At 36.4% G+C, this 22337-nt stretch overlaps 1 protein-coding gene across 9 annotated transcripts in view; it reads right to left on the minus strand.

Annotated features, from left to right (window-relative positions):
- The window catches only part of STRBP (spermatid perinuclear RNA binding protein), a 147157-nt gene that overhangs the window by 66242 nt on the left and 58578 nt on the right, over positions 1-22337 (minus strand). For 7 of the 9 annotated variants that reach the window (XR_012008252.1, XR_012008253.1, XR_012008254.1 and 4 more), the window contains exons 2-3: positions 8416-8584; positions 4619-4839 (exon numbers count right to left, since the gene is read on the minus strand). Coding sequence is in view for 6 of the 9 variants with exons in the window: in XM_072777817.1 (XP_072633918.1) it covers positions 4619-4839; positions 8416-8418 (224 nt within the window). In the remaining 3 variants the exon portion in view is untranslated. Of the gene's footprint in view, positions 1-4618; positions 4840-8415; positions 8585-9743; positions 9801-22337 lie in introns of all 9 variants that reach the window. The other 2 variants (XM_072777814.1, XM_072777813.1) reach the window with 1 other exon arrangement.

Raw genomic sequence — 22337 nt, forward strand, 5'->3', positions numbered from 1 at the left:
CACATGAACTGATAAGGAGCATATAAATCCAGACATCAAAAATTAAGTCTCAGATTTAAGACTAATAAAAGTATCTATCTTCCCCACAGAATCAATAGGGAGCATATTTCACACTGGAGATCTTTTAATTCTTTATTACATCTAGAGTGCTTATTAGGAAAGTCTATATGTACTATATCCTCTTAAACATTTTTTGAAATATTTTTAAACTTCTCCCTTTTATCTTATTATTAGTAACTAAGGAATTCGTGAGAAACCTGAATACCAAAGTATACGGAAAGAGAGCATCAAGGGTAGAAATCTAAAAGACCTGAACTCTACTCACTGGTGTCTGTTGGCTCAGTACGCGTAACGACAAAACAGCTATCAGCTACATGAGCCTTAGCTCATCCCTTCTAACTGTATCATTCCAGGAGTCCACAAAAGTTTACGGGGAAAGCAAAACAATGTGATAAAACTAAAGAGCAGAGGAAAGAAGGAAAAGACCAAAGATAATCTGCCAGCATATGCATTCCAAATACAGTTGAGGCTAAAAGAACATTCAAAGAACATCAAGTCATGAATGGTGCATAAAAATATTAACATCTACTCTTGATTAACACTACAAATTTCTTATCGGTTCATTTCCCTCAACACAAGTGAAAATGTAACTGATCTTAGCAGTCACTCCACAACTAAGCAAGTGTCTGAATACAGAAAGTATACTAAAGGAGATCCAATATCTCCACCTCCAGAGGCTCACACTGTAGTAAAGTACAAAAAGCAACCTGCTTAAAAAGGGAAGAGAAAGTAACAGCTGAGAACTGTAGGCCACAAACTCTCATTTAAACCTCACAACAAGCTTGCATTTAAAAGTCAAGGAATGTGAATCTCAGAAAAGCTAATTAATCGTTCAAGTTCACAGAGAGAATAAAACACAAAGCCTAGATTCAAACTGAAGTTGCTATGATCACAGTGCTCTGGTTCTTTACATTATTATGGTGGCTTCCCAAATTCAGGAAAAGGGAGAGGTCAAAATTAGAGAGGTCAAGCAAGGCAACATCAGAGTCTGACTTCAGCAGTCTTGATATGGTTAAAAGAAAAAAAGGTCATTCTAGCTGGGGCAAAGAATCAGCAGGGTGGAGAACGAACTAGATAGAGAAAGGATTAGGGAGAGAAATATTGTGGCAGTAGAAACAAGACAGGAAGTTATAAATAATCCAGCCACTGGTTAAGTGCTGGCACACCTTAGAGATTCAATAAACATTAAATCAATGAAAAACTAGAAGGGTGGTACAAGTATAGACAGAAAGAAAAAAGGGTTTTGAAGCAAGTGACCCAAACAGAAAATTATTTGATATTAAGAAGAGAACCCATAGCCTTGGATTCCTCCTTCTACATCCCTGTCCTCTCATTTCATTCTCCCAAATCTAATAATAGTTGATAAATTCTCCCTCCACGATCAACCTCAAACAAATGCCTTCAAACTAGTTTCTGTTCAGGCTCTTATTATTACCTCTCACCTAGACTACCTCAAAAAACATTTCTCCACTGGCTTTAATGACTAACTTCTGTCATCTCCAATCCATACTGTACACCACCATTACCAGAATAATCTTCCAAAAGCACTGCATGGACAGCATTTTGCCTATTACTTTCCTGCTATCCCACTGAATACTCAGGCACTCAGCATACTGGGAGGCAATTGAGAAGACAACATGGCTTCGTAGTTCAAATTCTGGCTCTGCCACTCACTACTGTGACACTAGGTAAACTACGAATTACCGGGCTCTTTTGAGCTTACTTTCTCATTTGTAAAAAAGAAAAATTACCTTTCTTACAGAATGGTTCTAAGAATATTATGTAATTTAATGTAAGTAATGAACTTAGCCCAGATCCTAGCATACATTTAATAGCTCACAAATCCCTAAACAATAACTATTAATCCCTAAATGGTCCCTATGCTTTCTCAAACCTAAAACTTTGATGACATTTATTTTCTTTCACTTTCAACTGTCTGCCAAAAGCCTACCCATCCTCTGAGCCTACTGCACATGCTACTTCCTTCATAAAGTTTTTTCTGATCCCCAGAACCGGCATATAACCTCTCCCTGCTCTATACTTTCACATTTATTCACAGGAAAGAGGCAAAGATGCTAAGAAAATTGGGTCTGGAGTCCAACAGATGAATATGAATCCTGGTCCACCACACATACTAACTCAGTGACCTCAAGCAAGTTAAAGTTTGTTAATGTTTCTGAGTCACTCTTTTCATATGCCAATTTGAAGCAGTAGAAATTTCACAGGTAAAGGGGGGGCAGAGGAGGGGAATAATAACCAAAGACTAAAAGGCTTGTTGTAGGATAATGTGAAAAATACTCTGCTACAGTAACTTGCATTCAATAAATGGTAGCTATTATTAACTAGCCATTATTACTTGTTTATTAAATTCTATGTCATAATTAGGATATACTTATGAGATGACAGCATGATTGAGCAGAGAAAAGAACTCCTACTTCAGTCCTAAATTTGAATAATGAATTTGTATATGGGAGGTATTATAAAGCTCACATAAACACCCAAAACATAGGGAATTACTTAAAATTAAGAACAGAGCCCTAATATTCCTAATATTACAAATAGTGGGAACTTTTTGACTTTTGAGTCAGTCTGTAAAAAGGTAAAATAACACACAGGTAAAAGCTGCCTAACAGTGCCTGGCTATTAACAGAAGGTGCTTAATAAACAGAAGCTAGGGGCAGCCCCAGTGGCTCAGCGGTTTAGCGCCGCCTACAGCCCAGGGCCTGATCCTGGAGACCTGGGATCGAATTCCATGTCGGGCTCCCTGCGTGGAGCCTGCTTCTCCATCTGCCTGTGTCTCTGCCTCTCTCTCTCCTCCCTGTGTATTCTCATGAATAAATAAATAAAATCTTTAAAATAAATAAATAAATCAACAAACAAACAAACAGAAGCTAGCCCAGCCCCAGCCTGGTGCTCTCTGTAGAACTGAGCATACATCAGGAGCTCGATCCATGTCTTTTACTGGGAAACAGCTCTGTTCTTAGAAGATGTGCCTGCTTCTGTTTTATACAAAATAAGGACCTAAACATTCTGCACTCCTTGAGTTCCAACACATGTGAAGAATCAAGACAAGCGCTCAATCTGGGACTGTTCACAAAGACAGTCCAGAGAACCCGTACACACAGAGCTACATTCACAAGTCCAAATGAAAGTGTGGAGCACGTTAAGGTTTAAAAACCTTTGAAATACAGTGACTTGATCCAGTTAAGCAAATGTCTGCTGAAGACTTTTCAAAAGTCTTTTAAAAACAAACAGAAGAAGTATTAAAAAGGCCTGAATTCCAGCGATAAATGAAACTCCCCTTAAAAAAGGTAAATTTTATGTTATACATATTTTTATCAAAAATTTTTTAAAAGTTTTTGAAAGGGCATAAACACATTCCAAAGTACAATGTAAATATGGAGTGCAGGACTATTTAACTTGCACAGGGTTTGGGATATACAGCGCTAGGCTACTGAATACTACTACCAATTAACATAAACCTCAAAATTTGGCAGTATCTATTTTAAAGCCATCATACGCAAGAAAAACTGAATTACTGCCAAGAACCTTCAAGCTGACAAGGTAATATACACAGTGTAGATATTATCTATAAATAGTTAACAAAATCAAAGAATTAGGTTCTTCAGCTGAAAACTGATACCAGTTATCTTGCATCTGAAGATGAAAAGGTTACACTATCTTTCATGAAGAAAATCAATTTATCAATACTTCCCCATTATTATCTATTTATCACATTTAGAATCGAAAGTTGGAGAAAAAAATCCTATAACCTCTATCTTTAATTTATAAGTTGCAGCCAAAGAAATGCTCTTAATCCTACAAATACAGTAAAATCAAATGAGCTGCTTTTTCAATGTAAGTCATACTTATCCCAATTTTAGTAACATTGCTCAAAACAGTAAGCTTAGTATGACATACAGTTTCATGATCTGACTCCAGTTATCATATAGCTTCATCTCACTCATCTCTTATTATTGTTACATCACTGAGAATACTCTGCTATAATTGCTGAAGGGTCTGACTCCTGTTAATCTTTCATTCATTCCACAAATATCCAATGAGCATTTACTAAATGCCAGACACTGTGCTGAATCCTGGGAATCAACAAGGTGGATGTGGTCAAAATACATTTAGAACACATTTTCCTATATTCTTTCTTCTCCACCAGGATTTTTTAAATGCCTTAAAAAAAATAACATTTTATGATTTCCCCAGAGACCTACTATTTATTTCTGAATTTAGGAGGTGAACCAACACATGAAAAAGGTGACATTTCATAATCTCCAAAACATTACAATTCTAAAGGGCTTGGTGCATTCTTAAAAGGCATCCTGAACAAATCCATCTTCTTTTCCTGGTCTAATCATTACTTCTTTCTTGCTTTCCTTTCAAATGTAACTTGGAAAAATTCCACAAACATTTACTTCCTTGTTTATACTCATATAAATGAGAAAACCTAAAGAATATCATATACCAAATAAAACCTAGTGGGATAGGACTCTGAGCTTTTTCTGAGCACTGCAGTAAAGCATCACAAAGGTCAGGCCACACTCACTTGGAATAGGCATCTACAGCCTCATCCTTCTTCACTTCTATCTCACCCTCTGTTTTTGTGCCTTTATTTGTTTCATCCAGCCAATCTGAGACATGTTTAAGGGCACATTCAACAGTAGACACCATATTCTGAACAGCTTCAAGTTCCTCTGGAGATGGATAGATTGTTGAATGTTTCACCATAACATGGCGATCATCATTGGCAAAAGATCTAATAGATCTCTGTCAGAAGAAAGAAAACAATAAAAGTAATGCTACCTGAAAAGTATGATATATAAATATATTTAAGTCAATTCATAGCATTAATTGTCAAGCCATCATGAAACGGTTAATGTTGAGAAAATAAAAAAATTGTAAAAAATTGTATAGGAATGAAAGTAAAACCTCATTCTACTGAACTCCAAACCAGAAAATTAGAAATCTTTCATTCATGTTTGGTAAGATTCATCCAAGTCACCCTCAGTATCATGTACATGCTACCTTTTAGCTGAATCGAGTTAGAGACTTCAAAAATGATCATCTGTATTACATATCGTCTGTGAGAAAAACATACTTCCTAGCTTTAACAAAGTCTCTAGGAATGCATGATGGTGACTCATGATACCCAACCACTCCTTTCCAAACTGCTGAAGACTTGCACCTTGAAAAATTGAAATGTCATAATACAGTAATAATGTAAAATACAAAGGTATGTGTTAACACTATAGAAATTCTAAACTGTGGATCAAGACGCCTGAGTGGCTCAGCAGTTGAGCATCTTCCTTCGGCTCAGGGCATGATCCGGGGGTCCTAGGATTGAGTCCCACATCAGCTCCTTGAAGGGAGCCTGCTTCTCCCTCCACTATGTCTCTACCGCTCTCTATATCTCTCATGAATAAATAAATAAAATCTAAAAAAAAAAAAAAAAAACAACTATGGATCACATTAGAATTCTATTTACTATTTGGTATTCAAACCTTTAGTGCAAGGCCTTAATTTTTAAAATAGATTAGCAGGAGGCATTTCAAACTCCAAAATGGGGAAAATACATACTACAAAAGAATAAACTTCCCAAAGTAATTTACAAATGTATTACATTGTCAATCAAAATCCCCTCAAGATAGTTTTACTTAATACTCAACAAAAATCATTTTAAACCTCATTTGGAGGAAAAAAACAAATCAATGAAAGTACCAAGAAATATTCTACAAAGATGGATGAATGGTACCATTAAACCAAAACAAAATATCAAAACTTTAAAAAGCAATAATTAAAATGACACGCTGGCCCAGAAATCAGTGGAGATTAAAGTCTAGAAATAGAATGAATTTCATGAAAATTTAATAGAGTAGACCCTTCACCCTCATGACACACTTCCAAAAACTTTTGAATATCTCCAAATTTACAAATACCATGAGGACACTTATACCAGTACACTGCAAAATGAACAGGGATAACTTGGTGAGTTTCCATGAGGCCCAAAGTATTCCCTTTAAAAGCTGGCTATAGTGTCTTTACTTACATGAACTTATGTGCTAGATGGTAAATATTTTGTTCTAAAGTCTACCACAAACTAAAATAGTCTCAATTCCTTATCAGTCCTGTCTCTTTTGTTGTTTTTGTTTGAACATTGGTGTTTAAAAATCATACTAACTTGGTACTGTACTACTGTCCCCTATAAAATGAAACAAACTATAACTAAAAAGGTAAGTGGTTTTTTGAAACCATCAATTATTATGGAATAAAAGGACTGAAGTCAATCACAAAGCTTTCCTTTTTTCTAGATAAAAGCCATTTCTGTCTAGATTTCTTCCTTGCTCACAGTCCAAAACCAGTTTTCTAACTGGAGTCTTTTGCCACAAAGAAACAAACTCTTTAAATCACTTCTTGAGATTTACTCACATATCTCAAAATAAGCAACAAGAAAACAAAATTTGAGAAAACAAATTGGAGATGCCAGGCTGTTCTAGAGATTAATTATCAAATTATTTGACTTGGGACGCCTGGGTGGGCTCAGTGGTTGAGCGTCTGCTTTTGGCTCAGGGCATGATCCCGGATCCCGGGATCAAGTCCCGCATCAGACTCTATGGAGAGCCTGCTTCTCCCTCTGCCTGTGTCTCTGACCCTCTCTGCGTTTCTCATGGATAAATAAATAAATCTTTTTTAAAAAATTTTTTGTCTTGCTCTTTACAGAAGAAGAAATTAACTAATTTTTTAGTTCTGAATGGTAAAGGAAACATGTTAACTTGGGATATTCTCTTTTAGTTTTATGGTGAATTACTAAGTTACTTAGCTAAATTACTTGGTCCTGCACACTGGCTTCATCTAACAAAATTATACACTGCTATATACCACAAACCTTTGGTGTTTCTCTCACATATAAAGATTGCCAATGTTAAATCCAAAAATGTTAAATCCAAGACCCTACTGTTTGTGACACAACAAGCATCATGAAACAATGATGAAAGGAAGAATAAGCAGTATTACCAAAAAAAGAAGAAAAACTTGGGGAGTCTAAATGGATTTGTTTCAAGATATAAAAAACTAAATAGGAAAGAACTATGTAGAAACAGATAGTTATCATTCAAATCTAAGATCTAAGCAGTAAAGCAATAGTGGAAATTGGAAAACACCTACCAACTGAATTATGTAAACACAAAATTATGTAAACACCAGAAAGTCTAAACTAAATTTAAAATAAATAAACTAGGAAAGGAGTTTTTATCGACTATGACAGTATTAAAAAGCATTTAAATTTTAAGAAAATCAAGACTATTTATAATAAATATAAGCTGAAGAGGCACCTAATTCATATTTAAGGAAAACACAAGACACGGTATACTTTCTTACACCTCACCTAAAACTAAATGACAGAAAATCCCAAGTTAATTAACATTTTTTCCCACCCTCTAGAACTAAAATATTTGGAGAATTTCTTCTCTAAAGAGCAAGTCAACTAAGTTATAATCCATAGAACAAATTTTTTTAAAAAAATCAACTAACACTTAAAGAAATACCATCAGACTTGCTAAACAACATATTTCAAACATACTGATGATTAATATTTTTGTGCCTTTTCTCCCACTTATAACATCTTTTTTTAAGCCTTTTCTCACTTATACTTAGGGGAAAAATTCACACAACATCCTCCAGAGCCAAAATACTAGAAGAAAAAAAATCAACATATTTTTACCAATGCAAACACTAGGCACCATAGATTATGATCTCATCTAATATCTCATCCAATTTGAGTATGAACTTTCCACAAAAAAAAAAAAAGCAAGATTTCCCTGAGGTTAGGTTCAGTGCTCCCAATACACTCAACATTTGACCCTATTATTTTGAAAACATGGAAAAAAGGTAACTTTTTGAGTTTAATACTCAAATATTTCATAAATTCTTATACCATTCATATCACTCATTAAAGGATTGGTTCAAGATTTCTCATTTCCATTGGAAAAAATTGAACTTCAGGTAGAAGACTAGAGAAAAATTACATAATTTCAAGGTCACCTAAAGCCATCCTTATTATCAGTTTGCTAATGCCAGTATTATCAGAAAATTTACTTATGAGCCTTTCCTCCTTTGTATTTAATAATATATGGCCTCAAGGCTCATGGGGCTCCCTCTTGTGGTTTAAAGGGCTCATAATAAATCTGAACTCCTTGGCTTTGCTTAAATAGTAGAGTGCCATCTTCATCTGATGCACTAGAGCCAAAAATTAACACCATTGTTTTTCACTTGCCCTCACTATTAACATTTCCAATTTTAACTACTGGAATTTTACAATGAAATTATGGAAATATAGATAATACCTACCATGGTTTTCTATAGTGTTTTAGCTTCTTTTTCCAATCCCTTCCCCACTTTCTTGTCGTCTTCACTAGACACTGTTTTATGTGACAGTACCTCCTCATAAGCCTGAGTCCTCTGACAACTCAGAGTCAATATGGCAAAGATGTTTGAAGACTTATTCTCTGGAATACACCTGCAAGAGAAAAAGAAAAACAACTTTTCAGAAATGCTTATTTACAGTTAGTTTTATATCCGAAATTTGGAGCCCATATGTTATTGACCAAAAGGAAATACTCGTTATAAAGTGACCTCATTTCAAACAAAAAGCTAGCATATCTGCATATCTTTTGAGGGCTTGGGGCCAAGAGACTAAGTAAATGGCCAAATAAGTAAGCCTCCTGGTAAGCCACAATGTGGCAACTGGCTGACTTGTACTCAATGAGATAAAGAGACACAGATTCAGTAAAGTAGTACTACCTGAAAAAGTAATACTACTACTGATGGCAACACACTGCAATTAATGATGAGCTTTTCAATTAGAAACTAGCATTAGCCAGACCTATCCAAAAAAGTAGTTAATATACCAGAAAATACACCACCATCATTGTTTGAAACCATGAAGCTTTTCCATTTGATACCGCCAGTACACACTGGCACAATGTTTCTTCTTTAATAATCATTTTTAGGCCTAAAATTCAGAATGCTTTTCTGCTCTGTTCCCCTAACTCTTGAGAGACTCTGCCTCCTGACTTCAACCTATATGTGCTGTTCTGACAAACTCCTGAATATTCACTAGAACCTGACTTCATTACCCGTGGATGACTCTCACAAAATCCCACTGTGTATTTCTGCCTAGAGGCCGAATCACTATTCTATTACCCCTTTGCTCCATCTTTATGAGATTTTATTCCATATAGAGTAAAAGTAAACTCTTCTAAGCACTGATGAAATCCTTACAAGATTATAAGCCAAGATGTTAAAGAAAAACAAAAAACTAGAAAGCAACCATCGAACATGCTTAGCTACATGGATATCACCACAAAATATATAAACTCACCAAAAATAGCTTCCTCTTCATCTCAATTATCTTTCCTTTAAATTTCATTTAAACAAGGAAACCCCCTCTGCTTTTGTCTGTAACAGTTTCCTAATACTATCAGCTGCTCTCTTAAAGAAAAAAATCCTTGGGGTGCTTGGTGGCACAGCTGGTTAAGCATCTGACTCTTGGTTTCCATCAAGGTCATGATCTCAGGGTCCTGAGAGCAAGCCCCATATCACGCTCTATGCTCAGCACAGAGTCTACATAAAACTCTCTCTCCCTCTACCTCTGTCCCTCCTCCCTCCTGGCTCACCTGCTCTCGTGCTCTCTCTCTCTCTTTCTTCTCTCTCTCTCTCTCTAATAAACAAATCTAAAACAAAAAAAAAATTATCAGTTTTGAGGTTTTGAAACCAGTAAAGTTACATTTAACACTTCCCAATTACTACACATGAAAAAACAAACACACAAATGATACTGTGACCCACACGCAAAACTATTCATATCTATCCTGTAACCAACTTCCCTGACTCTACAAAATCCACCTGAAATAAGCTACTGAAACTTCACTTAAAAAAAAAAAAAAAAAGTCATGTAACTGAACCAATCAACTGGACTTAACTTATCATACCTATCACACGAAGGTAGGGAGGGAACATACACATGCTGCCAATTCAGAGGGTCTTTTCATACAACAAAGTTAAGAAACAATCTAAAACAAGATCTGATGGCAAGACACATCTCAGAGATCCTGTGTAAAGACTACATAAAGAAGTCTTCGGCATTTCCCATTCCCAACCCTACTTCATCAATCTAGCAGATTCAACCATTCAGCATTTAAGCTATGAATCCAGCAGCCAAAAAAGATTGCTATGTGTTCAGCTGAGAACTGACAGCAAAGTTCAAATCCTTTATTCTGTAAAAAGATAAAGTCAAAAACTCTACCATATTAAGAAAGTAGACTGAAAGCAGGGAAGAATGCTAAGAAAAAGCTAATGTAGTGGAGAAATTATGAATCACCAATAACAAGATACAGCATTCTTCAATCATTTAGCACAGAGAGAAACCACCCTACACATACATCAAGCAGCTCTGGGAACTTTTTAGGGTATTACAGTATAGTGCAAATAATCCACGACAAAAGCAGTATGTATCTCAAAATTATATTGTTGGTGCTATAAAAGCAACTCAGAAATCGTCTGGCCCAACTCTACCCAGTTTATCTACCTGCTACAAATGAACTACTAAAGAGATATTAAAGTCATACAACTAATCAGGGACACAGGCCTCCTGATCCAGAACCTAAATCACAGCCCAATGCTTTTTCCTTTCTGTATCAACCTGATTGAGGAAAAAAAAAAAGTAAATTATATTTGGTAGACTATAAGGTAATAGGGAGAAACTCCACACATTTTTAAAGAGTTTCTCTTAAAAAAAAAAAAAAAAAAAAAACTATTAACAGTGGATAAAATTCTGGCCTTGAAATAAAAAAATTTCAACTTTGCCATTAATAGCTATGTGAGTTTAGAAAGTTATGACTCAGAAAATCAGTTTCTTTGGGTTTCAGTTTCTTTTATCTATGAAATGAGGAAATATTCCACTACTAATTAATAGGTAACATTTATGTAACTCATAATATTCTGTAGCAGGCACTATTCTAAGAGCTTTTCATACACTGACTTATTTAATTCTCACAACAATTTCAATTACTATCTCCATTCACACATAAGGAAACTAGAGCATAAAGAGGTAATATAACCTAATTAAAAACACAAGGCAAAAGTACAGTACAGTAAAGCCAAGATTCAAACCTAGACAACCTCTTTCAATGATATTTTTGCTCTCAAGGCACTTACACTTACATTAAGGGATAAACTTTAGCAATTTCAAAAAATATGTCTATGTGAATTACAAAGGCTGTACAGTACACAGGCTTTAGAGCCAAACAGGCCTAGATTCAAGAACCAGCCTTGCCACTTCACAAAGCTCTGAGTCAGAGCTTTTTTACCTGTGCAATGGGGTAAATAGATTCAAACTAAATGAAAAATACCTAAAAGTATCTGCCAAATAGTATACACTCAATAAATGGCTTCAGAAGGGGAATAAAATCCTCAAATATCAAACAAAATGTGTTGTTTATATATCAGATATGTGTAACTTTAAAACCAGAGTCTAGAAAAATATGAGGTGTGCTCTACTTTTTAATAAATGAGAGTAGCTTTATGCAGCAGGTAGAATGTATATGTATAGGCATGTGTGTGAACATGCATCACTTTTTTTAAATCAAATACTGCTTTTTCAATTAATGGTTTCTTTTAAGAGTTTTTTGTTTATAGAAAAACTGAGTGGAAAGTAGAGAAAATCCCATATACCTCTTCTCCCTGCCATACAGTTTCTCCTACTATTCACATCTTACATTAGTGTGGTACCATTGTTACAACTGATGAACAACCAATGTTTATATGATATTATTTTTTTAAAGATTTTATTTATTTATTTATTTATTTATTTATTTATTTATTTATTTATTTATTTATTTATTTATTTATTTGAGAGAGAACATGACTGGGCACGGGGGGAAGGAGAGGGAGAGGCAGACTCCTGCTGAGGAGGGAGCCCAACATGAGGCTTCATCCCAGGACCCTGGGATCATGACCTAAGCCAAAAACAGACACTTAACTGACTGAGCTACACAGGAGCCCCATTTATACAGTATTCTTAACTAAAGTCCACAGTTTACATTAGGGTTCTCTCTGTGTTGTACATTCTATAACTTGTGACAAATGTATAATGACATGCATCCACCATTACAGAATCATGCAGGACAGTTTTACTGCCCTAAAAATCCCAAGCTCCACCTAGTCAACCCTCCCTCTTCCAAATGTCATATAGTTAAAATCATATGGTATATAGTCTTTTCAGATCGGCCTTTTTCATTTAGCAATATGCATTTATGATTCCTCCATTGACAATTCTTTTTATTGCTGAACAGTATTCTGGATGCACCACAGTTCATTTACTTACTTTAAGACATCTTGGTTGCTTCCAAGTTTTAGTAATTTGTGTGCTTATAAACATTTGTGTGCAGGTTTTTGTGTGGATATAGGTTTTCAACCCATTTGGGTATATACCAAGGAGCATGATAATGGAACCATGGTAAGACAATTTTTAATTTAGCCTTATAAGAAACTTCCAGGGGTGCCTGGGTGGCTCAGTCAGTTGAGCATCTGCCTTCAGCTCAGGTCATGGTCTAGGCGTCCTGGGATCAGGCACTGCACCAGACTCCCTGCTCAGCAGAGTTGGCTTCTCCTCTCCCTCCTCCCATTCATCCCCTCGCGCACTTGCTCTCTCAAATAAATAAAATCCTTTAAAAAAGAAAAGAAACTTCTAGACTCTCCATGCAGCATGGCTGTACCATTTCACACTGCCATCAGCAATAAATGAGAGCCCCTGTTGTTCCACATCCTCATCAGTATTTAGCGGTGTCAAAGTTTTGGACTTGAGCCATTCTAATAGATGTAGAGCGGGATCTCATTGTTGCCTAATTTGGAATTCCCTGATGACATATAATGTTGAGTATCTTTTCATATGCTTATTTGCCATCTATACATCCTCTTTGGTGATTTTTGAGCACCTATAATATGCCAGCCACTATTCTAGGCATTAGGATGCATCAGTGAAGATGAAAGACAAAAATCTCCACCTTTGTCATTTAAAAGCAGAGAGGGAAAAATAACAAAGCCATAAATGCAAAAATAAATAAATTAGATAGTATGTTAGAAGGTGTGAAGTGGTAGGGAAAAGAAAGAAGAGGGGCCATGAAAGTACACTAAGGCAGCATCCAGAGAAGAAGACAACTTTACAGAGATGGTCAGCCTTTACTGAGAAGGTGACACCCAAGCAAAGAACTTGAATGGCTAGAGAAGGATGAGTAAAGGGAGAAAAGGGCAGCGAGGACAGAGGGGTGACAGTGAGGGACCAGATCACTAAGGACAGAGGTTGGTAAATTTTTTCTTTAAAGGACTAAATATTAAATAGCTTAGGCTTTTTGAGCCATTAGGTCTTTACTATTTAACTCTGCCTTTATAGTACAAATGTAGCCATAGACAAGATGTGAACAACAAATGTAGCCATAGACAAGATGTGAACAAATGGGAGTGGCTGTGTTCCAATAAATCTACTTACGGGAATAGAAATCTTGATTTCATATAATGTTCACGTCACAAAATCCCCTTTTTTTTAACCATTTTAAAATGTAAAAACCAAAAAAAAATAAAATAAAATAAAAATAAAAATAAAATAAAATGTAAAAACCATTCTTAGCCTGCAGGTCATATAAAAAAAGGCAGTGGGCCAAATTTAGTCCACGAACCATAGTCTGTCAGCTTCTAATACAGGGGGTCCTTCTAGTCATTTTAAAGACTGTGGCTTTCACTAAAAGTAAGATAGGGAACCCTTACAGGGTTCTGAGCAGAGTAATAATACCAGATTCATGTTTTTAAACTGTCACTATGACTGCCATGTTGAAATACTTAATAGAGAAGGCAAAAATGAAGAAAGGAGACCACGGGGAGGTTTAGTATATATATCCTGAAAGGAAAGATGACAGGACTTCCTAACAAAATGGACATGTGAGTGTGAGTAAACTGGAAACATTGGTATTAACTTCATTGGCCTGAGCAGATGAGTTAGGAAAGATGAAAGGAGAGCTGGTTTGGGGATTAAGATTAGGAATTCAGCTTTGTACATGCTGAATTCCAGATACTGGAATTAGATATATTAAGTGGGCAACTGGATATGAAACTATAGTTACTTTAGAAGAGAGGTCCAGTATAAAGGTAGCATATAAAGCCACAAGATCACCGAGGGAGTAGGTATACCAGTGAATGGGATAAAGCAGAAGAGGCACAACTACAGTCAGAGAAGTGGTGGCCTAAGAAGTAGGAGGAAAATAAGACTATGTTGTTCTGAAGGCAAAGTATAGAAAACTTATAAATAAGGCAAGCACCTTGAATTAAAAACAAGGAAAAAAAAACAAAAACAAAAAACAAGAAAAGGGATATACCATGAGAATGGAAATCCTGAGTTTTGCTCCTTGCTTTACTACAAAGGATGTTTCTAAATCAAAGATACCTATATTACAAAATCTAGTACACTACAGTGTCTTGTTTTACCATTTACCGGAACCTACCCTCTCCTACGTTATTTTCTCCCTACCCCAGCCCTTCTTTGGAGGAAACTAAACCCTGAGAACATCAAGTTCCCCCTTTAAAACCTCCCATGATTAATTATTACCTAAGCAACCAGCATTCCATTCATCCACTCTGTGTGGCACCAAGGTCCTCCATAAAACATTACTGTAATTCTTCCCCTGTCTTCTCTCACCACTGCGGTACCAGCCAAAATGAGAATAAAGACTCTTCCCCAGAACATCCTGCAATGTGCTACTGCCTAACTTTATATTCAACCTTTCCCTTACCTGGACTGCAACCTCTACTCAACGATGATCTGTCATTATTCTACTCAACTGTCCATCTCAAATCTACCTCTCCATGAAGCTTTACCTCGTACTTGAGATCAATATCATTTCTTCCTTCTTTGAGCCATCCAGCATTTTTTCAACCTCCTAATACCTGGCTTCAGTTATTTTTATTGTAAGTTTCTTAATGAAATAATTTATCTCCACAGCAACTCATACAATGACCTACGCTCAGGAGAGGCTCAATAAAAATCTGAATTCAACCCTAGATTTAGCTTTCCTTAGAGAGCACCTAACTACAGAATCTATCTGAAAGGTCACCATCTCTTCCCATATATTTCCATGGCAGTCATCATTACACTGATTTACAAGAATTTCTGACTCTTCCTCCATAAACACAAACTCTATTATATAATTTCATGAGTTATTTGACTAATTTCGCCCATCTTGGATTAATCCCTCAAATCCTCTCCCTTTCCTTCAGGACTTTACTACTTAGCTCACCGAAACACATTCAATTCCTACTCCTGGCATATTTCTTAGCAATTTCAGTAACCACAGAGATGGTGCTTCTAAAATTCTGCGCTCTCCATTCCTTATATTCCTTTCCTCCAATATTCTCATCTTCCTTCCTACTTTAGACAATACCCACTCCCTACCAAGGTTCCTAATGCCCTAATTCTACCACCTTTCACAATCCCTCACCCTTTCCACACCCTCACTTACTTCTATCTTTATCTGACTGAAAGTACAAAATCCATCATTTGTCACTGATTCACACAACAACTCCTTTTGTTATTTATCCCCTCCTGACAAAACTCCAACTCTGCTTAAATCCAACCCTCCTGGCTATGCCTCACCAATAACCCTGGGCAGCTGGATATGACTTGGCAGGGGGGGTGGGGATAAGCACACAATTGTGCTTATTGGTTTTTTTTCTAAATTCATGATCTATCCCTCAAAAGGCCCAATAATCAATAGTTCTCAAACAGTACTGCAACCCTGAGGGATTTGAAAATGTGAGGCAGAGCTGGCAGAGTTTCTTGGTTGTCATAATGACTAGGTAAGTAATCCTAGCATTTGGTATCCCAGGATGCCAAACATCCTTCAATGTCCACATAGCCCCACTAGGAAAAAAAAATTTTTTTCAGAAGCACCTGGGTGGCTCAGTTGGTTAAGCAATCTCACTTCAGGGCAGCCCGGGTGGCTCAGCAGTTTAGCACCACCTTCAGCCCAGGGAGTGATCCTGGAGACCCGAGATGGAGTCCCACGTCAGGCTCCCTGCATGGAGCCTGCTTCTCCCTCTGCCTGTATCTCTGCCTCTCTGCCTCTCTCTCTCATGAATAAATAAATGAAAATACACTTAAAAAAAATAAAGCAATCTGACTTCAGCTCAGGTCATAATCTCACGGTCTTTGGATCAGCCCCAGTTGGGCTCCCTGCTGAGGGAGGGGTCTGCTCGTCCCTTTCCCTCTGCCCCCTGTGCACTCACATGTGTGCTCTCTCTCAAATAAATGAAGTCTTACCAAAGAAAAAAAAAAAAAGAAGAAGAAAAAGAAGAAAGAAAGTTCACTTTCTTAACGATTATTTCACATCTTTTTTCAAACACCTATACGTCCCTCCCATATCCTCACAATTGACTGCTCATCCTGCTTTCTATTTCATTCAAAATAACACTGCTGCATCTTTTCCCATATATTCTTCCTCCTTATTACTATGAATGAATTGTTCCTATTCCTATTTAGTAGAGAGCTCTCAATGAATTGTTCCTATTCCTATTTAGTGGAGAGCCCTCAACTCAAACCCTACTAAATCCCATCTCCCTTTGCCTACTCAAGAATATGGCTCCAGTAATCATGCCCTTGGTTCTCTCTTGCATAACTTCCTTGACCTCTAGTTCCCTCTTTTAGAGCATAATTGAGTTTATACTTTTGGTTTCCATTTTCTCTCCTCTCATTTCTGTAATTCACCCCAATGCTCTACTAGAACAGCTCTTGGCAAGATCCCTAAGATTCCAATGGTGTTTAAATACTGTGAACAATTCTCAGTCCTCACCTTAGCTGATGTCTCTCAGCAACAAGTAACACAGCTAACTCCCTACTTAAAACATTTTACTTCCCTTGGCTTCCATCCAATATTATAACTATACTCCTAGTTCTCCTCCTACTTCATAAATTACTCCACTGGCTCCTTTCTTTTTATCTCCAGAGCCTCTAAATGTTTGGAATGCCTCAGAACTCAGCCCTCAAACTGAATCCCTTCACCACCGTACATGTACTCACTTGGCAATCTCACTCAGGCTTGAGACTTTAAATACCTCAAGGACCACCAAATTTATTTCACCATGAGTTCCAGATTCACAGTCAAATATACAATCAATAGATCTACCTGGATGTCTAATAAACATCTTAAATGTGCCCTAGACCAATTCCTGATCTGTCCCCCAAAAAACAAAAACAAACTTTGTTCCTTCCAGTGTTCCCTCACTCACAAAAAGGCAACTACACCCCTTTCCTCCAATAGCTTATGCCAAAAAGTCATCTGTGACAGTTATCTTCCCATCACACCCCACATCTAATCCATCACCAAATCTTTCACCTTTACCCTGTTCTCTTTACCTAGAACAGCATCCAGAGCATTCCCTTTAAAATTTAAATTACATCATGTCATTCTTTTTGAGTTTTTATTTAAATTCTAGTTAACATAATGCAATATTAGTTTCAAGAGTAGAATTTAGTGATTCATCATTTACATATAACACTCAGTGTTCATCACAAGTACCCTCCTTTATGTCCATCCCCCATTTAGTCCATCCCTCACCTACCTCCCCTCCAGCAACCCTCAGTTTTTTCTCTATAGTTAGGAATTTCTTATGGTTTGCCTCCCACTCTTTTTTTTCCCTTCCCCTATGTTTATCTGTTTTGTTTCTTAGATTCCACATAGGAATGAAATCATGTGGTATGTCTCTCTGACTTATTTTGCTTAGCATAATACACTCTAGCTCCATCCACATCATTGCAAATGGCAAGGTTTCATTCTTTTTGATGGCTGAGTAATATTCCAGTGTCTGTGCATGTATACACATATTTTTTTCTTGGGGGGGAGGATTTTATTTATTTGAGAGAGAGAGAGAATGCACAAGCTAAGGGAGGGGCAAAGGGAGAGGAAGCAGCAGACTTCTCTTTGTGCCAGGAGCTAGATGTGCAGCTCGATCCCAGGACCCTCAATCATGAACTGAACTGAACTGAAGGTAGATGCATAACCAACTGGGCCATCCAGGCGCCCCTATACTACATCTTCTTTGACCATTCATCAGTTGATGGACATTTGAGATCTTTCCATAATTTGGATGTTGATAGGTCATGTCATTCTTTGCTCAAAATCTTCCAATGGTTTTCGGTCTGAGTAAACACTTCATATATAATGGCCTATAAATCAATAAATAATCTGATTCCTCTTAACTTCTTGGCCTCATTCCCCACTGCTTTCCTCTTCACTGATTATGTCCCGTCCACACTAGTACCCTTGCTATTTCTCAAACAATTCACAGCTTCCCCTCCTCAGAGCCTTTACATTTGCTATTTATTACCACAGATATGCTTATACATCCTTCTCTTATGTTTTAGGTGTTTTCTCAAATGTCCTTATCATGAGCCTATCCTTGATCATCCTATAGAAAATAGCATCCCCTCTTCCAGCCCCTCTTTGAGCTGTTTATATCTCTCCATAGGATTTACCACTGACAAGATATCTTTGCCTATTCTTTGTTTTGCACACCTAAAACAATGCTTGGCACAAAGGAGAAATTCAAATGAATTTCTCAAAATATTTTCTCATACAGCATTACATTCAATGTTCACAATACTGAAAAGTAGTAAAAAAATGTAATAAATGGTATATCTTATAATCTTTTAAAATATGAAAGCACAAATATACAAAATGCTAAATGACTTGTCTATGATCACACATCAGCAGAGCTATCCCTAGAACTGGGGTTGGGTCTCTGCATCTTTTCCAACTCACATCACTGTTCCCATGAGTAAATCAAGGACTAAGTGTGTATGTAATTTGGCACAGTGATCTTTAAAAGCTCAACCTGAAATCTAGTCCTTTATATCACAATCAAACATAAAGTAGCACCTGAACATGCCTCAATAGCTGTTTATTTTCTTTTCACTAAAAGGCTGTGATAGAGGGCATCAGATTACCTTTGAAATCTGCAGATCTTGTGACAAGTCTAATCAAAAGGAAAGAGGAGTAATGAATGTGCCAAGAAATAGTTAAGTATTCAAGTATTCTCTGTCCTCCTGTGCTCACTGCAGCACACTTAACACTGAAGAGTAAACCAGTACCTTGGTATAAACAAGCTTCAAAGGGTGTCTTGGTTCTCAAAAGACTTTTTGTTGCCATTCTACAGAACAGAGCATAGCAAAGAAACTGTATCTGGAGAGGATGGACATGATTATTTTTCATAATTAGTGAAGTTTGCAAAACAACCTCAGAAACTGCAATCTAGTTATAAACAAGCAGTAATGTTAAAAATCACCAATTTTAAAACAAGTAGAAGTTACTTTTCACCTTGACAAAATAAACAATTGGTTTTGACTCAAAAAATACATAAATTCACTAAGTATTATATCAATACAGAAAATTTTTCCATATATAACAGTACTAAAAATTAAGAGACAGATTAGATCCTTCAGTAATATAATAATTTAATTTCCAGACTCTTGCCAACACTCATTCTCCTCTTTCTGGCATCCTCTGCCACAGTTGGAAACTGTCTATCTAGGTCAGAAAAGACAAGTTGCTTTTCAGAACAGCTCAATATCTTTGGCACAAGTGTTGATATAACTCAATCCTTTCACAAACTCCTTTTAAAATACATTATGATGTAAATCACAAGATTAGTACTGTACAGACAGTACATGCAGGCTAATATTTAAGAAAAGGCACTGGAAAAAACATATGCTAGATTTACAAAACTGATATAGGTCATGAGTTTGAGCTCCACCTTGGGGATACAGATTACTAAAAAAGAAGTAAGTAAACTTAAAAAAGAAAAAACCTGATAGAGGCAATGGACTAAAGAAAAATATAAGGTAAAAAAAAAAAAAAAAAAAAAGAAAAATATAAGGTAGCCAATACAATGTAATTAGTATAAGAGCAATGGGTTTAGGGTCAGAAGATCTGCCTTCCTATGCTCTGCTACTAATGAAATGGTCAATTTCAAACAAATCTCAACCTGAGTCTGATTTTTTTTTATTTATAAAGTAAAAGGATTAGACTACACGTAGATTAGTTTTCAGGTACAGTCTGTTTAAACATGATTCTGTAATAAACCAGAAATCTAAAAATACATTTTATATGAGACATATTAAATTTAATCCTTAAAAAGTATAGGTTTTTAAATGTAATCATATTTGAAATATTATATATAAAACTAAAAACTAAATAGTTGGGGAAATTTAAATATGGAATAATTTGATAACATTATAGAATTACCTTTAAAGGGTGATAATCGTATTGCATGGGTTTCTCTTCGTGGGGTGTTCATATCTAATTTGAGAGATACATACTATTTACAGATGAAATTACATGAAAACTTGGAATTTTTCTTTAGAATACTGTAGTTGAGGGCAGTCCCAGTGGCTAGCAGTTTAGCGCCACCTTCAGCCAAGGGCGTGCTCCTGGAGACCCGGGATCAAGTCCCACATATCAGGCTCCCTGTGTGGAGCCTGCTTCTCCCTCTGCCTGTTTCTCTGCCTACCCACCCCTCGTATGTGTGTGTGTGTGTGTGTGTGTGTGTGTGTGTGTGTCATGAATAAATAAATAAATAAATAAAATGTTTAAAAAAAAAACTGTAGTTGAGAGGTTGCAGGATAATGAAATAAGACTGGACTTATGTTGCTAATTATTACAAACTGATGCCCATGGTTCATGGGCACTCTCTCTACTTGTATATGTTCAAGTATCTCCATAAGAGGAGGGGTTTTTTTTGGTTTTTTTTAAGATTTTTTAAATTTTTTATTCATGAGAGACACAGAGAGAGAGGCAGAGACACAGACAGAGGGAGAAGGAGGCTCCTCACAGGAAGCCCAAAGCAGGACTTGATCCCGGGACCCGGGGATCACAACCAGAGACAAAGGCACACATGCTTAACCACTGAGCCACCCAGGTACCCCCATATGAAGGTTTTTAAATAGGAGCAAATTTACCAAGAATCTGAACAGCCAATTTTTTTTTTTTTTTTTTTTTTTTTTTATTTATTTATGATAGTCACAGAGAAAGAGAGAGGCAGAGACACAGGCAGAGGGAGAAGCAGGCTCCATGCACCGGGAGCCCGACGTGGGATTCGATCCCGGGTCTCCAGGATCGCGCCCTGGGCCAAAGGCAGGCGCCAAACCGCTGCGCCACCCAGAGATCCCTGAACAGCCAATTTTCAATTTAGCTGTAGTAAAATGAGACTTTCATGTCATATTTTCTTCCAGCACAACATGTCTGTTTTAGAGAATCCATTATATTAAATCTGCACAAAACCAAAACTATAAAACCATCTTGGGAAGCAATTTAGTAATAACTGAAAGTCAAAGGTGCAGATACCCTACAGCAACAATACTATTTCTGGTTATGTTATAGAGAGAAATTCCAACACAAACACAGTAAGACAGGTTAAAATCAGTGTTCACTGCAGCACTTTTTACTCAAAAAACCCTGGAAACCTAAATGTCCATCAACAAGAGAATGATGATATAAACTGTGTAGTTAATTAATTACAGTGACATTTCATCATTTCTAAATCCACAACAATATTGGGTGGAAAAGCTAGTTTCAGAATAATATATACAAAGTGATTCCTTTTATAAAGCTAGAAAATGCATAAAATGTTATATACAATTTATGGATGAATTATTTTTAGTGTAAAAACCATTCAAGGTAAAGACAAAAAAATTCAGGAGTGGTTATCACTGGGAAAAGAAGAATAGAACAGCATCAAGGAGAGATACACAATAAAGCAAATTTGGCAAAATCCTAGTTTGTCAAAACGTTGTGTGTGGTAAGTATACATTATTTATTATATTCTATTTTGTCCGTATGCCCGAAACATTTTAGAATTTCAAAATATTTTAAAAATTATGCCCTCATGTATAAAATATTCAGAAACAAAAAGGAACCTTGGTCCTCTTGAGTAGAAAGTTATTTTAGCTCTTAGCATTTGAAAATTACCAAATCTTTCAATTTAAAATACTGATGTTGGATAGAAGATACAAGAAAGTTCCCCCATCAAAGAAGACTAAAAAGTTGTGTCTGTGTGTGTGCGCACCTGTATTTAAGTGGAATGAGACATATTCCTGCATATATATCCAGGGGAATAACCAAACACTTTTAAAGTATTAGAGAGTATAGGCTAAAGCCACTGTCACTGTTTGA

This window comes from Canis lupus, chromosome 16 (genome assembly GCF_048164855.1).
Source record: "Canis lupus baileyi chromosome 16, mCanLup2.hap1, whole genome shotgun sequence".
NCBI classification, from domain to species: Eukaryota; Metazoa; Chordata; class Mammalia; order Carnivora; family Canidae; genus Canis; species Canis lupus.